At 41.1% G+C, this 15158-nt stretch overlaps 1 protein-coding gene across 1 annotated transcript in view; it reads right to left on the reverse strand.

Moving 5' to 3' along the window:
* Positions 1 to 15158, reverse strand: part of SOS1 (SOS Ras/Rac guanine nucleotide exchange factor 1) — a 308846-nt gene that overhangs the window by 203599 nt on the left and 90089 nt on the right. Inside the window, exon 2 of the mRNA XM_089681755.1 lies at positions 6786 to 6911. Within this exon, the coding sequence (XP_089537881.1) occupies positions 6786 to 6911 (126 nt within the window). The remainder of the gene's footprint in view (positions 1 to 6785; positions 6912 to 15158) is intronic.

The raw sequence follows: 15158 nt of genomic DNA on the forward strand, positions 1-15158 counted from the left end.
TGCGTCTTATGGAGCGCAAAATACGGTACATTTGAGCCCCTGAAAATGGAGGGACTGTACATAAAAATGGTTGCAGTTCCTAAAATGTGTACTTGATATTTATGTTCAACCCCTTGAATTAAAGCTGAATGTCTGCACTTCAAATTCATTTGGATTGTTTTGTTTTAATTTATTCTGGTGGCATACAAAGTCAAAAGTATGAAAATTGTGCCCATATATATATAAATGGACCGAACTGTATGTGAAAGACCAACACATAGTGGCACATATTTGTGAAGCGGAAGGAAAATGATAAAAGGTTTTCCAAATTTTTTACAAATAAATATCTGAAAAGTTTGGCGTGCATTTGTATTCAGCTCCCTTTACTCTAATATCTCTAACTAAAATCTAGTGGAATCAATTGCCTTCAGAAGTCACCTAATTAGTAAATAGATTCCACCTGTGTGTAATTGAATCTCAGTTTAAATACAGCTGTTCTGTGAAGCCCTCAGAGGTTTGTTAGAGAACATTAGTGAACAAACAGCATCATGAAAACCAAGGAACTAGACAGGTCAAGGATAAAGTTGTGGATAAGTTTAAAGCGGGGTTAGGATATAAAAAAATATCCCAAGGTTTGAACATCTCACGGAGCACTGTTCAATCCATCATCCAAAAATGGAAAGAGTATTGCACAACTGCAAACCTACCAAGACATGGCCGTCCACCTAAACTGACAGGTCAGGCAAGGAGAGCATTAATCAGAGAAGCAACCAGGGGGCCCATGGTAACTCTGGAGGAGCTGCAGAGATCCACAGCTCAGGTGGGAGAATCTGTCCACAGGACAACTATTAGTCATACACTCCACAAATCTGTCATTTATGGAAGAGTGGCAAGAAGAAAGCAATAAGAAGTACCATTTGCAGTTTGTGAGAAGCCATGTGGGGGACACAGCCAACATGTGGAAGAAGGTGTTCTGGTTAAATGAACCAAAACTGAACTTTTTGGCCGAAAAGCAAAATGCTATGTGTGGCAAAAAACTAACTGCACATCATCCTGAACACACCATCTCCACCATGAAACATAGTGGTGGCAGCATCAAGTTGTGGGGATGATTTTCTTCAGCAGCGACAGGGAAGCTGGTAAGAGTTGATAAGAAGATGGATGGAGCCAAATACTGGGAAATCTTAGAAGAAAACCTGTTAGAGCCTGCAAAAGACTTGAGACTGGGACGAAGGTTTACCTCCCAGCAGGACAACGACCCTAAACACACAGCCAGAGATACAATATAATGGTTTAGATCAAAGCAAATTCATGTGTTACAATGGCCCAGTCAAAGTCCAGACCTAAATCCAATTGAGAATCTGTGGCAAGACTTGAAAATTGCTGTTCACAGACACCTCCATACAATCTCACAGAGCTTGAGCTATTTTGCAAAGAAGAATGGGCAAAAATGTCAAAGCTGGTAGAGACATACCCCAAAAGACTTGCAGCTGTAATTGCAACAAAAGGTGGTTCTACAAAATACTGACTCAAGGCGGCTAAATAGAAATGCACGCCACACTTTCAGATATTTAATTTTTTAAATTTTAAAAACATTTATCATTTTCCTTCCACTTCACAATTATGTGCCACTTTGTGTTGGTCTATCACATAAACACCCAATAAAATAAATTTACGTTTTTGGTTGTATCATAACAAAATGTGGAAAATTTCAGGGGGTATGCATACATTTTCAAGGCACTGTAATAAAAAGTTGTCTGCATAGAGCAAGAGTTTGTAGTGGCTTTTAACCTAACTGACCCTGAAAATTGGGGTCTCGTCATTTGGCAATGGCAAGGTTTTCCATAGACAAAACAGAGCAAGGGGGAAAGAGGGCACCCCTGCCGGGTGCCATTGTGTATCCAAATAGGATCTGAGGTGGTTGCAATACGCCTTTCTCACGCTCCCCCCGGCCAGTGTGGGGAGGTAATGGAGTTTGGTATTGGCGCTCGTGGACCCCTGCTCTTTGGTTTTTTTTTTGTTTGTTTTTTTTTCCCTTTCTTCTCTGCTCTTCTTCTCTCCTTTTCTGTTTGTTTTGATGTAACAGTGGACAACTGTCTTTAGTTGCGATAGTCAGAGTCTTATTGATGTTATTGTAACCTATGTGCCATTGATAGCCCCTGCGTGGGCATACGTTTTGCCTTATTGGAATTAGAGTGTTGTCTGCTCTATTATGCCTTTTTTATTGGTGCAATTGATAGCCCCTGCGTGGGTGTGTTTTGTTGCCTCTGTTTTATACTGTTTAAAATTAATAAAAACCATTGAAATACAAATAGGATCTGAGAGGAGGCCATTTGATCAGACTCTCGCATACGGATGTCCACAAAGGGCTAATATTTTATTAAGCAGGTTCAGGCTTATTTGTCACAACCTTTGTTCAAGAAATGTCCAATTAACCCAATCAAATGCCTTTTTGGCATCCACCAAAAAAAGACAAGCAGGGGGTAGGCATCTTTGGGCATATTCCATTAGAAGTATCGTCTTAGGGGTGTTATCCTGCGCTTCCCAATCAGGGACAAAGCCTGCTTGATCAAGATGAATCAGGTCCAGTAATAGAGGCATGAGGCGGGTAGCAATCAATTTAGAGTATAAACGTATATATATTTGTCAAGGGGATAGGACAGCAGCTTCCACACAAAGCGGGGTCCTTGCCTGGTTTGGGTATAACAGTAATTTGAGCCTCCAAAGCCTGTGGCGGGAAAGGAGAATCTGGTGAGATGGCATTGTACATTTTAAGGAGGATTGGCAACAGGGATTCACAAACGTTCTTGAAAATTTGAGCAGTATAGCCATCAGGGCTTGGACTTTTATTATTTTTAAGTGATGGAATTGCAATAGCAATTTCCTCCTCCAAAAAGGGCCATTCAAGGTCCTGAATGGTTGAGTCAGGAAGGGTGGGGAGAGCAGTCTTCGTAATATATTGAATGACGCAAGAGATAAACACCTCAGGTGACATGGTGGGAGGGCATGAAGGCAAATTATATAAATCATTATAAAATGCACTAAATAAACCACTGATTTTTCTAGGTTGATGGGTAATTCGATCTCTACAGTCTTTCACCTTCAGAAGAGAAGCAAGACTGTTTCTAGCATATAAGGCCCTAGCCAACAACCTGCCTAGTTTGTTAGCATGTACATAGCATATTTTCCGCATTTTATCCTTGATAGACCTAGTTTTCAAATAGAGGACCTGTAAAAGTTGGAACCGAGCATCAGAAAGCTTGAGCAGTGTACTCAGACACTGACTCCATTTGTGAGCCTTCTCCAACCTGGAGATAAGAAGCGACAAGTCTTTAATTTGAGCGTCGCATTCCCGAGGCGTGAACCCCTGCTTAATAAAAACACAGTGCACTACACACTTCAGTGCCTCACACTAAACCAAAGTGGGGGTATCATCATTTCAATGATCCAAAAGGAAGTTGGGAAGGGGTGAGGAGAGAGGGATGGGGCGAGAAGCAAGGGAGAGTATAGGAAAGGAGGTGTACTAAGTCTACAGGCAGTACACCATTTTCTCACTACTGATTCGTTTTTGCATTCCCGACAGGCCCAATTCATTTTTGGCACCAGAGTTTTGTTTAACCCACAATTACTTCAAATTTTTAGGAGATTTCCATCTCCAAACACATGGCACGGCCATGTGAACCAACTTTGCTCCCACATATGCCAACCTGACCATGGGTCTCTGGGAACAATTATAAATCTGGAACAATAACCCTTTCAACAGTCATTTAATCTTCTATGGTCGCTACATTCAGGGCATTTTACAAATCTAACTGTCCTTGGCCAGTTGCTGGTTGATTTGCAAGAAGTAAGCTGTGAAGCGATAGAGTATTTACAACTATTTTGTACACTTTTGAAACCACCGACTGAACCCACAGGTCTGGGATATCTGTGAACCACCAATAGGCAAACTGTAAAAGACATTCCCCCACTCTTAGAAGTGAGGCAGAAGTGAGTGGCCCCCTTCATTGTGAAGAGGGCTTTGGAAAAGGCTTGGTAGCTTTTGGTCAATTGGTGCGCAAAGGGCTGTACTGCTTTTTAAAGAGCTAGGGGCTGCTAAAGATGGTGGTTTTGGGACCACCTGCTGTAGAAGTAAAACCTTCCCACCAGTGACCTAACTGATAAATTGGACAGATGCCGACATGTACCCCTGTACAGCTCTTCACTGGGAAGATCACTTTACTGTGGTCTCTCTGCCTCCTGCTGACACATCCCCCCGCTCACCTCATATTTCTGTCTGAATTTTACACAAAATGGTGTCTGTGCTCTGCTTCAGCTGGTGATGGTGGTTTTTTTTTAAATATGAAAGAATGTTACAGCGAGTAAATAGATACCAAACATGTCATGCTTTAAAATTGCGCACGCTCATGGAATGGTGTCAAACTGTGGTACTTAAAAATCTCCACGGGTGATGCTTTAAAAATTTCTACAGGTTAGCAGTGTAAAGTTACAGAGGTGGTCTAGTGCTAGGATTATTGCTCTTGCTCTGACGTTTGTGGCGATACTGCCCGTGTGTGGTTTGAACACTGTTTACATATGTGGACATCACCTACGTATGCGTTCACCATTCAGTGCGAGCAGGGGGGGGGGGGAGACGGGGGCACTTTTATTTAATGTTTTTGGGTTTTTTTGCACTGTCCCTTTGAAAACTTTTTTTTTTAGCACTTTTATTCTTATTACAAAAAATGCATGCATCCCTTGTAATAGAAATAATCAGTGACAGGACCTCTTCATGAAGAGATATGGGGTCAATAAGACCCATCTCTTCCCTACAATGTAAAGCATTGGATCAAAAAAAGCATTGGATCAAAAAAAAAAAAAAAAAAGGAATTGATCTAGTGCTTTTAAAAAAAAGAAAAGAAAAAAAAAATGGCCGGAACGGGAAGTGACATCGCTTTGGTCCTCCAAGGGCATAGAGATAAGTGGTGGCCATCTTTCCTGTACTCATCTCTATGCCCAGCGCCGGGATCGATGGTTTCTCAGGTAAGGCATTACCAACATTACCAAAGACTGGGTTCCCTCCTTTCTAATGCTTTGCCAGGCTCTAACTGCAGCTGTCTTTAGTTGTTCTTTTTTTGTGGGTCTTTCTGCCTTTAGTTTTGCCTTCAGCAAGTGAAATGTATGCTCAATTGGGTTGAGATCAGATGATTGACTTGCCCATTGCAGAATATTCCACTTTTTTCTTCAAAAGCTCCTGGGTTGCTTTTGTAGTATGTTTTGGATCATTTTCCATCTGTACTGCGTAGTGCTGTCCAATCAACTTTGCTGCATTTGGCTGAATCTGGGCTGACAGTATATCTCAAAACACTGCAGAATGCAGCTGGCTGCTTCTGTCTATCACATCATAAACAGTAATGACCCAGTGCCACTGGAAGCCATGCATGCCCATGCCATCACACTGCCTCCACCATGTTTTACAGATGACGTTGTGTGCTTTGGATCATGAGCTATTCCAAGCCTTCTCCACGTTTGTTTTCTTCCCGTTATTCTGGTACAGATTAATCTTAGTTTCATCCATCCAAAGAATGCTTTTCCAGAACTAGTCTGGTTTTTTTAGATATTTTTTGGCAAAGTCTAATCTGGTTTTTCTATACTTCAGGCTTGTGAATGGTTTGTACCTTGTGGTGAACCCACTGTATTTGCTCTCGTGAAATCTTCTCTTGATTGTAGACTTTGACAGTGATACGCCCACCTCCTGGAGAGTGTCCTTCACTTGTCTGGATGTTGTGAATGGGGTTTTTCTTTACCATAGAGAGTATCCTGCGATCATCCACCACTGTTGTCTTCCATGGACGTCCATGCCTTTTTATGTTGCTGAGCTCACTAGTGTGTTCTTCTTTCTTTAGAATGTACCAAAGTGTTGATTTGGCCACTTCTAATGTTGCTACTATCCTACTGATGGATTTGTTTCATTTTTGAAGCCTTACAATGGCCTGTTTCACTTGCATGGACAGCTCCTTAGAAAGCATGATGTAGGTTCACAGCAATACATTCCAAATGCAAATACCACTCTCAGAATCAACTCTAGACATTTTACCTGCTTCATTGATGAAGAAATAATGAAGGAGTAGCCCACACCTGGCCATGAAACAACTTTTGATTCAATTGTCCAATTACTTTTGGATCCTTGAAAAAGGGGGGATGGCTACTCTTAAGAGCTGTAATTCCTAAACCCTTCCTCCAATTTAGATGTACATACCCATATACATATCCATTATATAACTATAGCTTGAATATGTTTTGGTAAATACCTGAAAAAAACTAAAAGGCGTCCTGTGTCCAAATATATATGGACCTAACTGTATATGGACCTAACTGTAGGTGCTGATGGATTATTTTTACCTCAGAAAAACATAATTTGCTTTAAATCTGGGTAAACCGCGTTAGAAAGCACACCTGTTTCTTTTTGGTACATAAAACTGCCAGTGAAATCTTTTCAAATAAAAAAAATTCTATATTCTCCATGCAGCCTGTGTCTCAGAAGGTATATTTCTACATTAAGTAACATTTCAGACAGGACACAATATGTGCCTACCATTGTATGAACTTTACTATTCTTACATCACAACATATTTTTAGCTGGTAGCAAAAATGCAGAAACTGTGCTATGCAAGCCAAAATAAAACTGTTCCAAATATTGAAGCTACAAAGCAAATAGAATCTTGATGGATTTTTGGCTCACTATGGTCTCTGGGAATGGAATAAAATGCAGCACTTTTAAGGGGCATCTTTATGAGTATATAAGTATCTAAACTAATTGTGTGTACCTCAACATCCAGGACACTGCGGGGCTGCGCTTGGCAGAGCATGCTTAGCAGTTGTAGAATTAACTCTTCGACATACTGGAGAGCATCTTCAGCTGATGAAAGGTTCGGATGAACCTGTACTTGAACCTGAAAATTAAACAAAAAATAAAAATAAAAGCAGTGCTATGGGAACAAATTTCGCAATACACAAATCTTGCATGTTATGGTAGCTTTATGTTGTCACATAATATAAATCACAGATTATAGATCCATGAATTCCAATAAAGCAGAAGCCCTGCAGCACTTAAAATTCATCATTAACCACCTCCCTTTCATCCAATGTACATACTCTATAGGGCCGGATGGGAGCTGCACTTATCTGGGTGGATGCATCAGTACATCTTCCTGCATTAGCTGCTCATGCACGCTCTCATTAGAACGCAGCTGCAAAATCTGTGACTCCTGTGTCCAGATCACATATCAAGTTACAGGGCCTTTGTGATTGGCCCTGTACTATGTGACTGCTGTGACCAATCACAACAATCATAGTGAATAGTAAACGAAGACTGTTATTCGTGATTACTATTGTGATCTCTGATTGGTCAGAGTGACATGGTACAGGCCACTCACAGTGGCCCTGTAGCATGCGATAGCTGTGGCCAATCACAGCTCTCACAATTGTTCACTATAGAAACACCACACTGCTCTAGTGACAGGACATTAAAAAAAATTTTGAATTTTTTTTTTTTTTTTACTTACGGTCACAGATATCAAGTGCAGTGTCACTATAATGACATTGTACTGCTACGGTGATCAATTACAATGGCTGGCTGCTCTGCTATCACTGTATGTCATCATCTCTGATTACCACCACAGCAGGACAATGTCACCAAGCAAGTGTTGCCATTCAGTATCCCTAATCACCACCGCACCAGTCCTAGTTTCCCGGGTTACCTCCATAGCAGTCATAGTGTCCCTGATCACCGTCACACCATTCCCTTTGCCCTAATCACCGCCATACCACTTACGGTGTCCCTGATCATTGCCATACCAGTCCCAGTGCCACCAAACCAGTGTACGCCAGCAACAGTGGTATTAAGTCACAAAACATTATGTAATGTTTTAAGATCAACAGTAAAATAGCTCATAGCGGTTCAAATTTTTTTTGTAATTCACTAAAAAACATTACTAAAATACTGCACGTGCTATTGTGCTATGTGATTCGGTATTTTAGCAGCAAACAGTTGTAATATTTTAACACCGGCACCCACCGACATCCCTAACAAACAGTAATAGCTGGTTGCAAAGGAGCCGGAGGCCACAGCATCTGTGACAACCAATACTCATCTGTTGTCAGCACAAATTCCCCACTGACAACAGAATGTAAACAAAAGAGCCAGCATTAAGAAGTTAAAAAAAACAAAAACTCATACCAGGCCACATGCACTCAACATTGAGGGAGCTAAGGGAATAGAGGGGGAAAAGTACATCCAGTGTCAATCATGATAAACACCAGTGATGTCAAGGTTGACTCCGTCACTTCTTTTACTTAGTGGGGTGGGAAGTGGAGCAGACTGTTGGCAGGAGGCAAGCGTTGCACCATTTTCTTTTAACCTTTTCCGTGTGGGTCAGCAGCCAGTGTTCATCATGATTAAGGCATTAAGGCTGGATTTACTTTGAGGAATTGGGGGTGAATACTTGCTTGCACCCCCCCCCCCCCCTTTCCTTTCTGGCCTGCAATGCTGTATGCTAGGATAAGGGGATAAGGGTCTGGGGAGGGGATATAACACAACAATTATTTTTTTTTTGGCGTGTGGTCCCCCTCAAAATCCATACCAGACTCGAAAGGCCTGGTTTGGATAGGGGGACGGGGGGTGCCATTTTATTGATTTTTTTTTTTTTTTTTTTTATTCTGGATCTTGTTTGCATTCTGTTGTCAGTGGGGACACGGTGGCCACCGGCTCCTTAACAAGCTGGAAGTTCATACATTCCTTAAATTTTGCAAACCTGGACCACTAGTTATTTAACACACACATTTAATTCCATTAATGAATTGACTATAATGCTGTTTAACGCAGGATTTACAAAGCATTTTTGCTTTGAGGTAAATACCGCATAAAGGGATAGTGAATTTACATTTTTAGTACTGCATGCAAAAATTGGGAAAAATGTGTCTTGTGACCCAAATACAGCATGCAATATGCTTTAGTAAGCCCAGTGATCTTTATCACCACCAAACCAATCGCAATGTCACCAGATGTAAGCTAGCTTTTCTGTCTGCTGCCTGGACCTATCCTTTGCCTGTTTGCTGACCATGTTTCTGCTTGCAGCCTGAACTGATCAGTCAACAGTATGTGCAGATGATGTTCCTGCAAGACACCAGTCCTAACCATCCCTTTAGACCAGTGTTTCTCAACTCCAGTCCTCATGGACCCCCAACAGGTCATGTTTTCAGGATTTCCCTCAGATGAAACAGCTGTGGTAATTACTAAGGCAGTGAAACTGATCAAATCACCAGTGCATAATAATGGAAATCCTGATAACATGACCTGTTGGGGGTCCATGAGGACTGGAGTTGAGAAACACTGCCTTAGACAAATGCACTCCTGGAACCACAGGAACTCTTATTCTTACTTTGTTCAGTCTCCTGTACTTCATGGCCAATGAACATAACATTTCCAAGGGCAGCTAAGTAACCAGTATGCTAGGCTTACTTGGCTTATAGGAACTGGGACTGCTATAGGTGAAGCTACACTCCCGGACCACTCGTACAGAGGCGAACATTACAGTACATTGGTTTCGACACAATTGGTTGATTTGTGTGATACACAAGATACAATGTCCTGTACATAATCAGTTCAAACACTAAAAAATTCTCACACGTGGTATCACCATACTCAGGTGGAGTATCAGAATGTGTTTGTGGGTGTAATTCTAAGCATGCCTATACTGACAACTTTGTGTAAAAAGATGAATACATTTAATTTTCATTAAGCATTTTCCAAAAACTTGTAGCAAAAAAATAAAATTTTCAAAAGACCCATATTGACCTTCAGATAATACCTTGGTTTGCTTTACAAACTGGGGTCTTTTTGTGGGTGTTTCAACTGTCCCGGCACTTCAGGAACTCAAGAAAAAGTCTTATACATGGTATCCCAAAACTCAGGAGACAAAGCAGAATGTGTTTTGGGGTGTAATTAAAAGTATGCCTATGCTATGCATGAGATATGACTTGTAGTAACAATGACAACTTTGGTAAGTTTTTTGACTGTAATTGTCACAATTTTTTGGGAAAATTAAGAAATTAGATATTTTTTTTCTTTTTTCACAAATACCAGGACGGTCTACTTTCCAAAAATAAGTAATTTGAGGGCATTTGTACTATACTAGCATTTTAGGGTCTCAAGAAATGAGGCAGTCGTACATCAGGATTGATCAATTTTCAAATACAGGTGAAACTCGAAAAATTAGAATATCGTGCAAAAGTTCATTTTGACCACTGACCAACAGACCAGGTCTGTTTTTCTTTAGCCCAGGTAAGACGCTTCTGACGTTGTTTGTTGTTCAGGAGCGGCTTGACAAAAGGAACACGACATTTGAAGCTCATGTCCAGGATCCCTCTGTGTGTGGTGGCTCTTGATGCACATACTCCAGCCTCAGTCCACTCCTTGTGAAAGTCCCCAACACTTTTGAATGGCCTTTTCCTGACAATCCTCTCCAGGCTGCGGTCATCCCTGCTGCTTGTGCACCTTTTTCTTCCACACTATTCCCTTCCACATAACTTTCTATTAATGTGCTTTGATACAGCACTTTGGGAACATCCAACGTCTTCTGCAATTACCTTTTGAGGCTTTCCCTCCTTATGGAGGGTGTCAATTATGGTTTTCTGCACAAATGTCAGGTCAGCAGTCTTTCCCATGATTGTGATTCCTACTGAACCAGACAGAGACCATTTAAAGGCTCAGGAACCCTTTGCAGGTGTTATGGCTTAATTAGCTGATTAGAGTGGGACACTTTGAGCCTAGAATATTGTACCTTTTCACAATATTCTAATTTTCTGAGATTGTGGATTTGGGGTTTTCATGAGCTGTAAGCCATAATTATCACAATTATGACAAATCACAGCTTGAACTATCTTGCTTTGCATGTAATGAGTCTATCTCATATATTAGTTTCACCTTTTAAGTTGCATTACTGAAATAAATGAACTTTTTCAAGATATTCAAATTTTTCGAGTTTCACCTGTATATATACCATAGTTTATAGACTCAATAACTTTCACACAGACTAAATACTGTTTTGGGTTCTTTTTACCAAAGAAACGTAGCAGAATTTATTTTGCCCTACATTTATGAAGAGATATTATTTATTTCAAAATTTTATAACAAAAAGCAAGAAAAATGTTCAGTGTTGTTTTCCTTTGTTGTAGAAAAAAAAAAAAAAAAAAACAGTAGATATTAAAGTAGTTCTAAAGGCTGAAGGGTTTTTACCTTCATGCATTCTATGCATGAAGGTAAAAAACCTTCTCTGTACAGCATCCCCCCCATCCACTAATACTCACCTAAACCCCCTCTCGATCCAGTGAAGTGCATTGGAGTCTGAACTATCCCGGGACACTCTCTTCTCACTGACTGAGACAGAAGCGGGAGCCATTGGCTTCTACTGCTGTCAATCACAGCCAGTGAGCCATTGAGAAGAGAAGGGGGGGGGGCGAGCTGCAGCTCCGAGTGTGAATGGACACACGGAGCAGCGGGTGCCCCCATAGCAAGCTGCTTGCTGTGGGAGCACACGACAGGAGGGAGGGGCCAGGAGTGCCTGCGGTGGACCCGAGAAGAGGAGAATCCGGGCTGCTCTGTGCAAAATCACAGACTAATTGTCATTCGAAGTGTGTCAGCACAGAAACCTGAAAAATGGCCTGAACTGGAAGGCAGTGAAACAGTCTGGGTCTGAAGTGGAAACAGCAGTGAAGGTTCAATGCCTTCCCAACCCACTACAGTAAATTAAAGTCCAAAACTTTCAATTTAAGTTAGAGAAAAAAAAAAAAAAAAACTCACTGAAAGTGGTTGTAAACCCCCAAAAAATCAAAATTGAAATGACCAGTCTACCTCACACAGCATAACAGCAGGAGTCATTTGTCCGTAGTCTGGCCAAGAAAGGAGAAGCCACTCATCTGAAATTCTCTCTGCTTTCCTAGGGTTAAAAAACCAGACACATGACAAAAATTGTGTCACCACACTCCGTCTCCTGCCCCCTCCTGTGACTGACAGACTAATTAGGAGTCTCAAGAGGGGTACATGTGTCCAGCATCCATCCACACAGATCACTTCCGAAATAGCCTAGCTAGGGAATTACTCAGCGGACCATGCTGACACTATGTGCTTATCTCTAAAACAGAGGAGGAGGGGGGATACATGCTTCTACATGTCCTCATCATCATCATCAACTAAGGGGAGGGGGGGGGGTCAAACGGCCTCACACAAATTCAACCCCACAGCTGCCAGGGAGAAAGCCGAGGAGGATCACAATTAACCCCTCAATGACTGGCCACTGTTACTGTGTAACTATCGGGTGTTACTTGAAAGTAGGGCACTACAGTAAAAGTTCCCAACCATTAAGGGGTCAATTGTGATCCTTCTGCTCGGCTCCCTTCCCAGCAGCTGTGGAGTTAAACCTGTGTGAGGTTGTTTGGCTCCCATTAGTTTTTGTAATTGAGTAATTGCTCAGCTCCCTCCAGCCTATGAAAGTCTGCAGTCTCTGATGCCTCAAATGCTGCCCAGTGTTCATGGGGATAACTGTTTTATCAGTCTCTTCAGGCTGAAGCGGACTCCTAATTAGTCTGTCAGTTACAGGGGAGGGGGTGTGGCAACACAATTTTTTTTCATGTGTAGGCTTTTTTCACTGTAGAAAAAAAAAAAAAAAAAGAGGATTTCAGATGACTAGCTGCTCCTTTTTTGGCCAGACTAGGGACAGAAGACTTCTGCTGCTAAGCTCTGTGAGGTAGACTGGTCATTTCAATTTTGATCTTTTGGGTTTACAACCACTTTAAGGGCTGGTGCACACAACAATTTGGGTTTTATAATTTTTTTTTTCTTTTTTAATTTTGACACTTGGAAAATACAGGAAAATGTATGTTTCGGTGCGGTTACATGCTTTGCAGTGCGTTTCATAAAAAAAAAATGCAGCAGATACTTTTGTTGACTGCATGTAAACTAGGCCCATTGGAATACAAAAAAAAACACTGGACTGCATCTGGTGTGAGCCAGCCCTTAGCCCTGCACTAGATGCAGTCCACTGAGCTATTAACAGCTTCCCGACTGCCCTATAGCAGAAATACTGCTACAGGGCGGCAGCTGTGCGATAAAGCACGTGTGTGTGTGACTTTGCATTTCTGGGTAGGGGGCGAGCGCGAGGTGCGAGTCCTGGCCGTGGTTACTCGCCGGCGCCCAGTGATTGCCAAGCATCGCCGACAGGGAGGAGAACTGTTTAAGAAAACAGCTCTCCTCCCTGTCAGCTCGTTTACACTGCTTTGGATGGCTGTGCACAGCACAGCCATCCAAAGCAGTGTGATTACAGTGAAGCACACGGACACAGACAAAAGTAAAACAGCACACAGTTAACCCTTTGATCGCCCCTCATGTTAAGCCCTTCATGCCCAGTGCCATTAGTACAGTGTCAGTGCTTTTTTTTTTAGCACTGATCACTGTATTGGTGTCACTGGGGATGTCAGTGACACCAAGTCAGTTCCTCCCAGTGTCAGAATGCCCACCGCAGTCCCGCTATAAGTCGGTGATCGCCGATTACTAGTAAAACATTTTTAAAAATCCCAGTATATATACCACCATTTGTAAACACTATAACTTTCACGTAAACCAATTAATTTACACGTATTGGGATTTTTTTTGTAGCAAAGACATGTAGCAAAATACATTTTGGCCTATAGCCAGATGGAGGCCGGGCAAACAGCTCGTACCTCCAGGTGGACGCCATATGGCGTTCACTTGCGGAACGCGCATTGTGCATGCCCACACTGTGGCGAGATCGGTCACCGATCGGTACCTTGGACACGGCCGATGACAGATCTGTGTACCAGCCCCGTTGCCAATCACAGCAGGTCACATGACAGTTGTATACAATGGATGGCTTCCTTTCATGCCATCCACTGTATACAAGTGTATCTAGCTGTGAATGGCCACAGCGATCACATGCACAAGCTGGGCCAATCACAGCCCAGCTGTGTCATGTGATTAGCCGTGGCCAAATCACAGCTAATCAAAAAAAAAAAATCCTGAATGCATCTGATTTCATTTAGATAAATGCTTGCTTATAGCAAAGTAATTATTTGCTATAAGCAAATTGTGCAAAAAAAAAAAAAAATATATATATATATATATATATATATATAGATATATGTATACTGATCACTTCCCCAAAGTAGTACAATGTTACTATGGTAACATTATACTACTTTGGTCATAGTGCAATATGAAAGAAAAAAAAAAATCTTAAGAGAAAAAAATGTAATAAAAAATAAAAATACAAAAATAAAAAAAATATTTTTTTTTTTTTTGCACAGTCACCAGTCAGTGTCCCTAATCATGCATGCTTGTACTGCACTGGTGACAGTATGTAAAAAAAAATTGTGAAAATAATATAATTTCATCATTTTCCAAAATTAGATTGGTTGTCAGTACTTCAGGATTGATCAATTTTCAGATATATCCCATAGTTTGTGAACTCTATAACTTTCCTACAGACTAAACAAATACTAATTTGGGTTATTTTCACCAAAGAAATGTAGCAGAATACATCTTGGTCTAAATTTATGAAGAACAATTATTTATTTGCAAACTTTTATAACAAAAACAAAGAAAAACGTGTTTTTTTTTCAAAATTATTGGTCTTTTTTTGTTAATTTAGCAAAAAATAAAAACCCCAGTGGTGATTAAATACCACCAAAAGAAAGCTCTAGTTGTGTCAAGAAAATTATAAAATTTTAGTTTGGGTACAATGTTGTATGACCGCGCAATTGTCAAAATTGACAGCGCTGAAACCTGAAAATTAGCCTGGGCAGGAAGGGGGTAAAAGTGCCCAGTATGGAAGCGGTTAATAGCGAAAAGTCAAAAATAGTTTTCTTCTCAAAATTGTCAGTCTTTTTTTTTTTTATAGCGCAAACAATAAAAACCGCATAGGCAATCAAATAACACAAAGAAAGCTCAACTCGTGGGAAAAAAAAGGACGTAAATTTCACTTGGGTACAGCGTTGCATGACCACGCATTTGTCAGCTAAAGTAACGCAGCGCCGTAACGCAGAAAATGGCCTGGTCAGGAAGGGGGGGTAAATCTTCAGGAGGGCAACTGGTTTATAATAATAATAAAAAAAAAACGTGCACAGTG

Source organism: Staurois parvus, unplaced genomic scaffold (genome assembly GCF_062004578.1).
Source record: "Staurois parvus isolate SC_StPar_1 unplaced genomic scaffold, SC_StPar_1.0 ptg000277l, whole genome shotgun sequence".
In the NCBI taxonomy this organism is placed as follows: Eukaryota; Metazoa; Chordata; class Amphibia; order Anura; family Ranidae; genus Staurois; species Staurois parvus.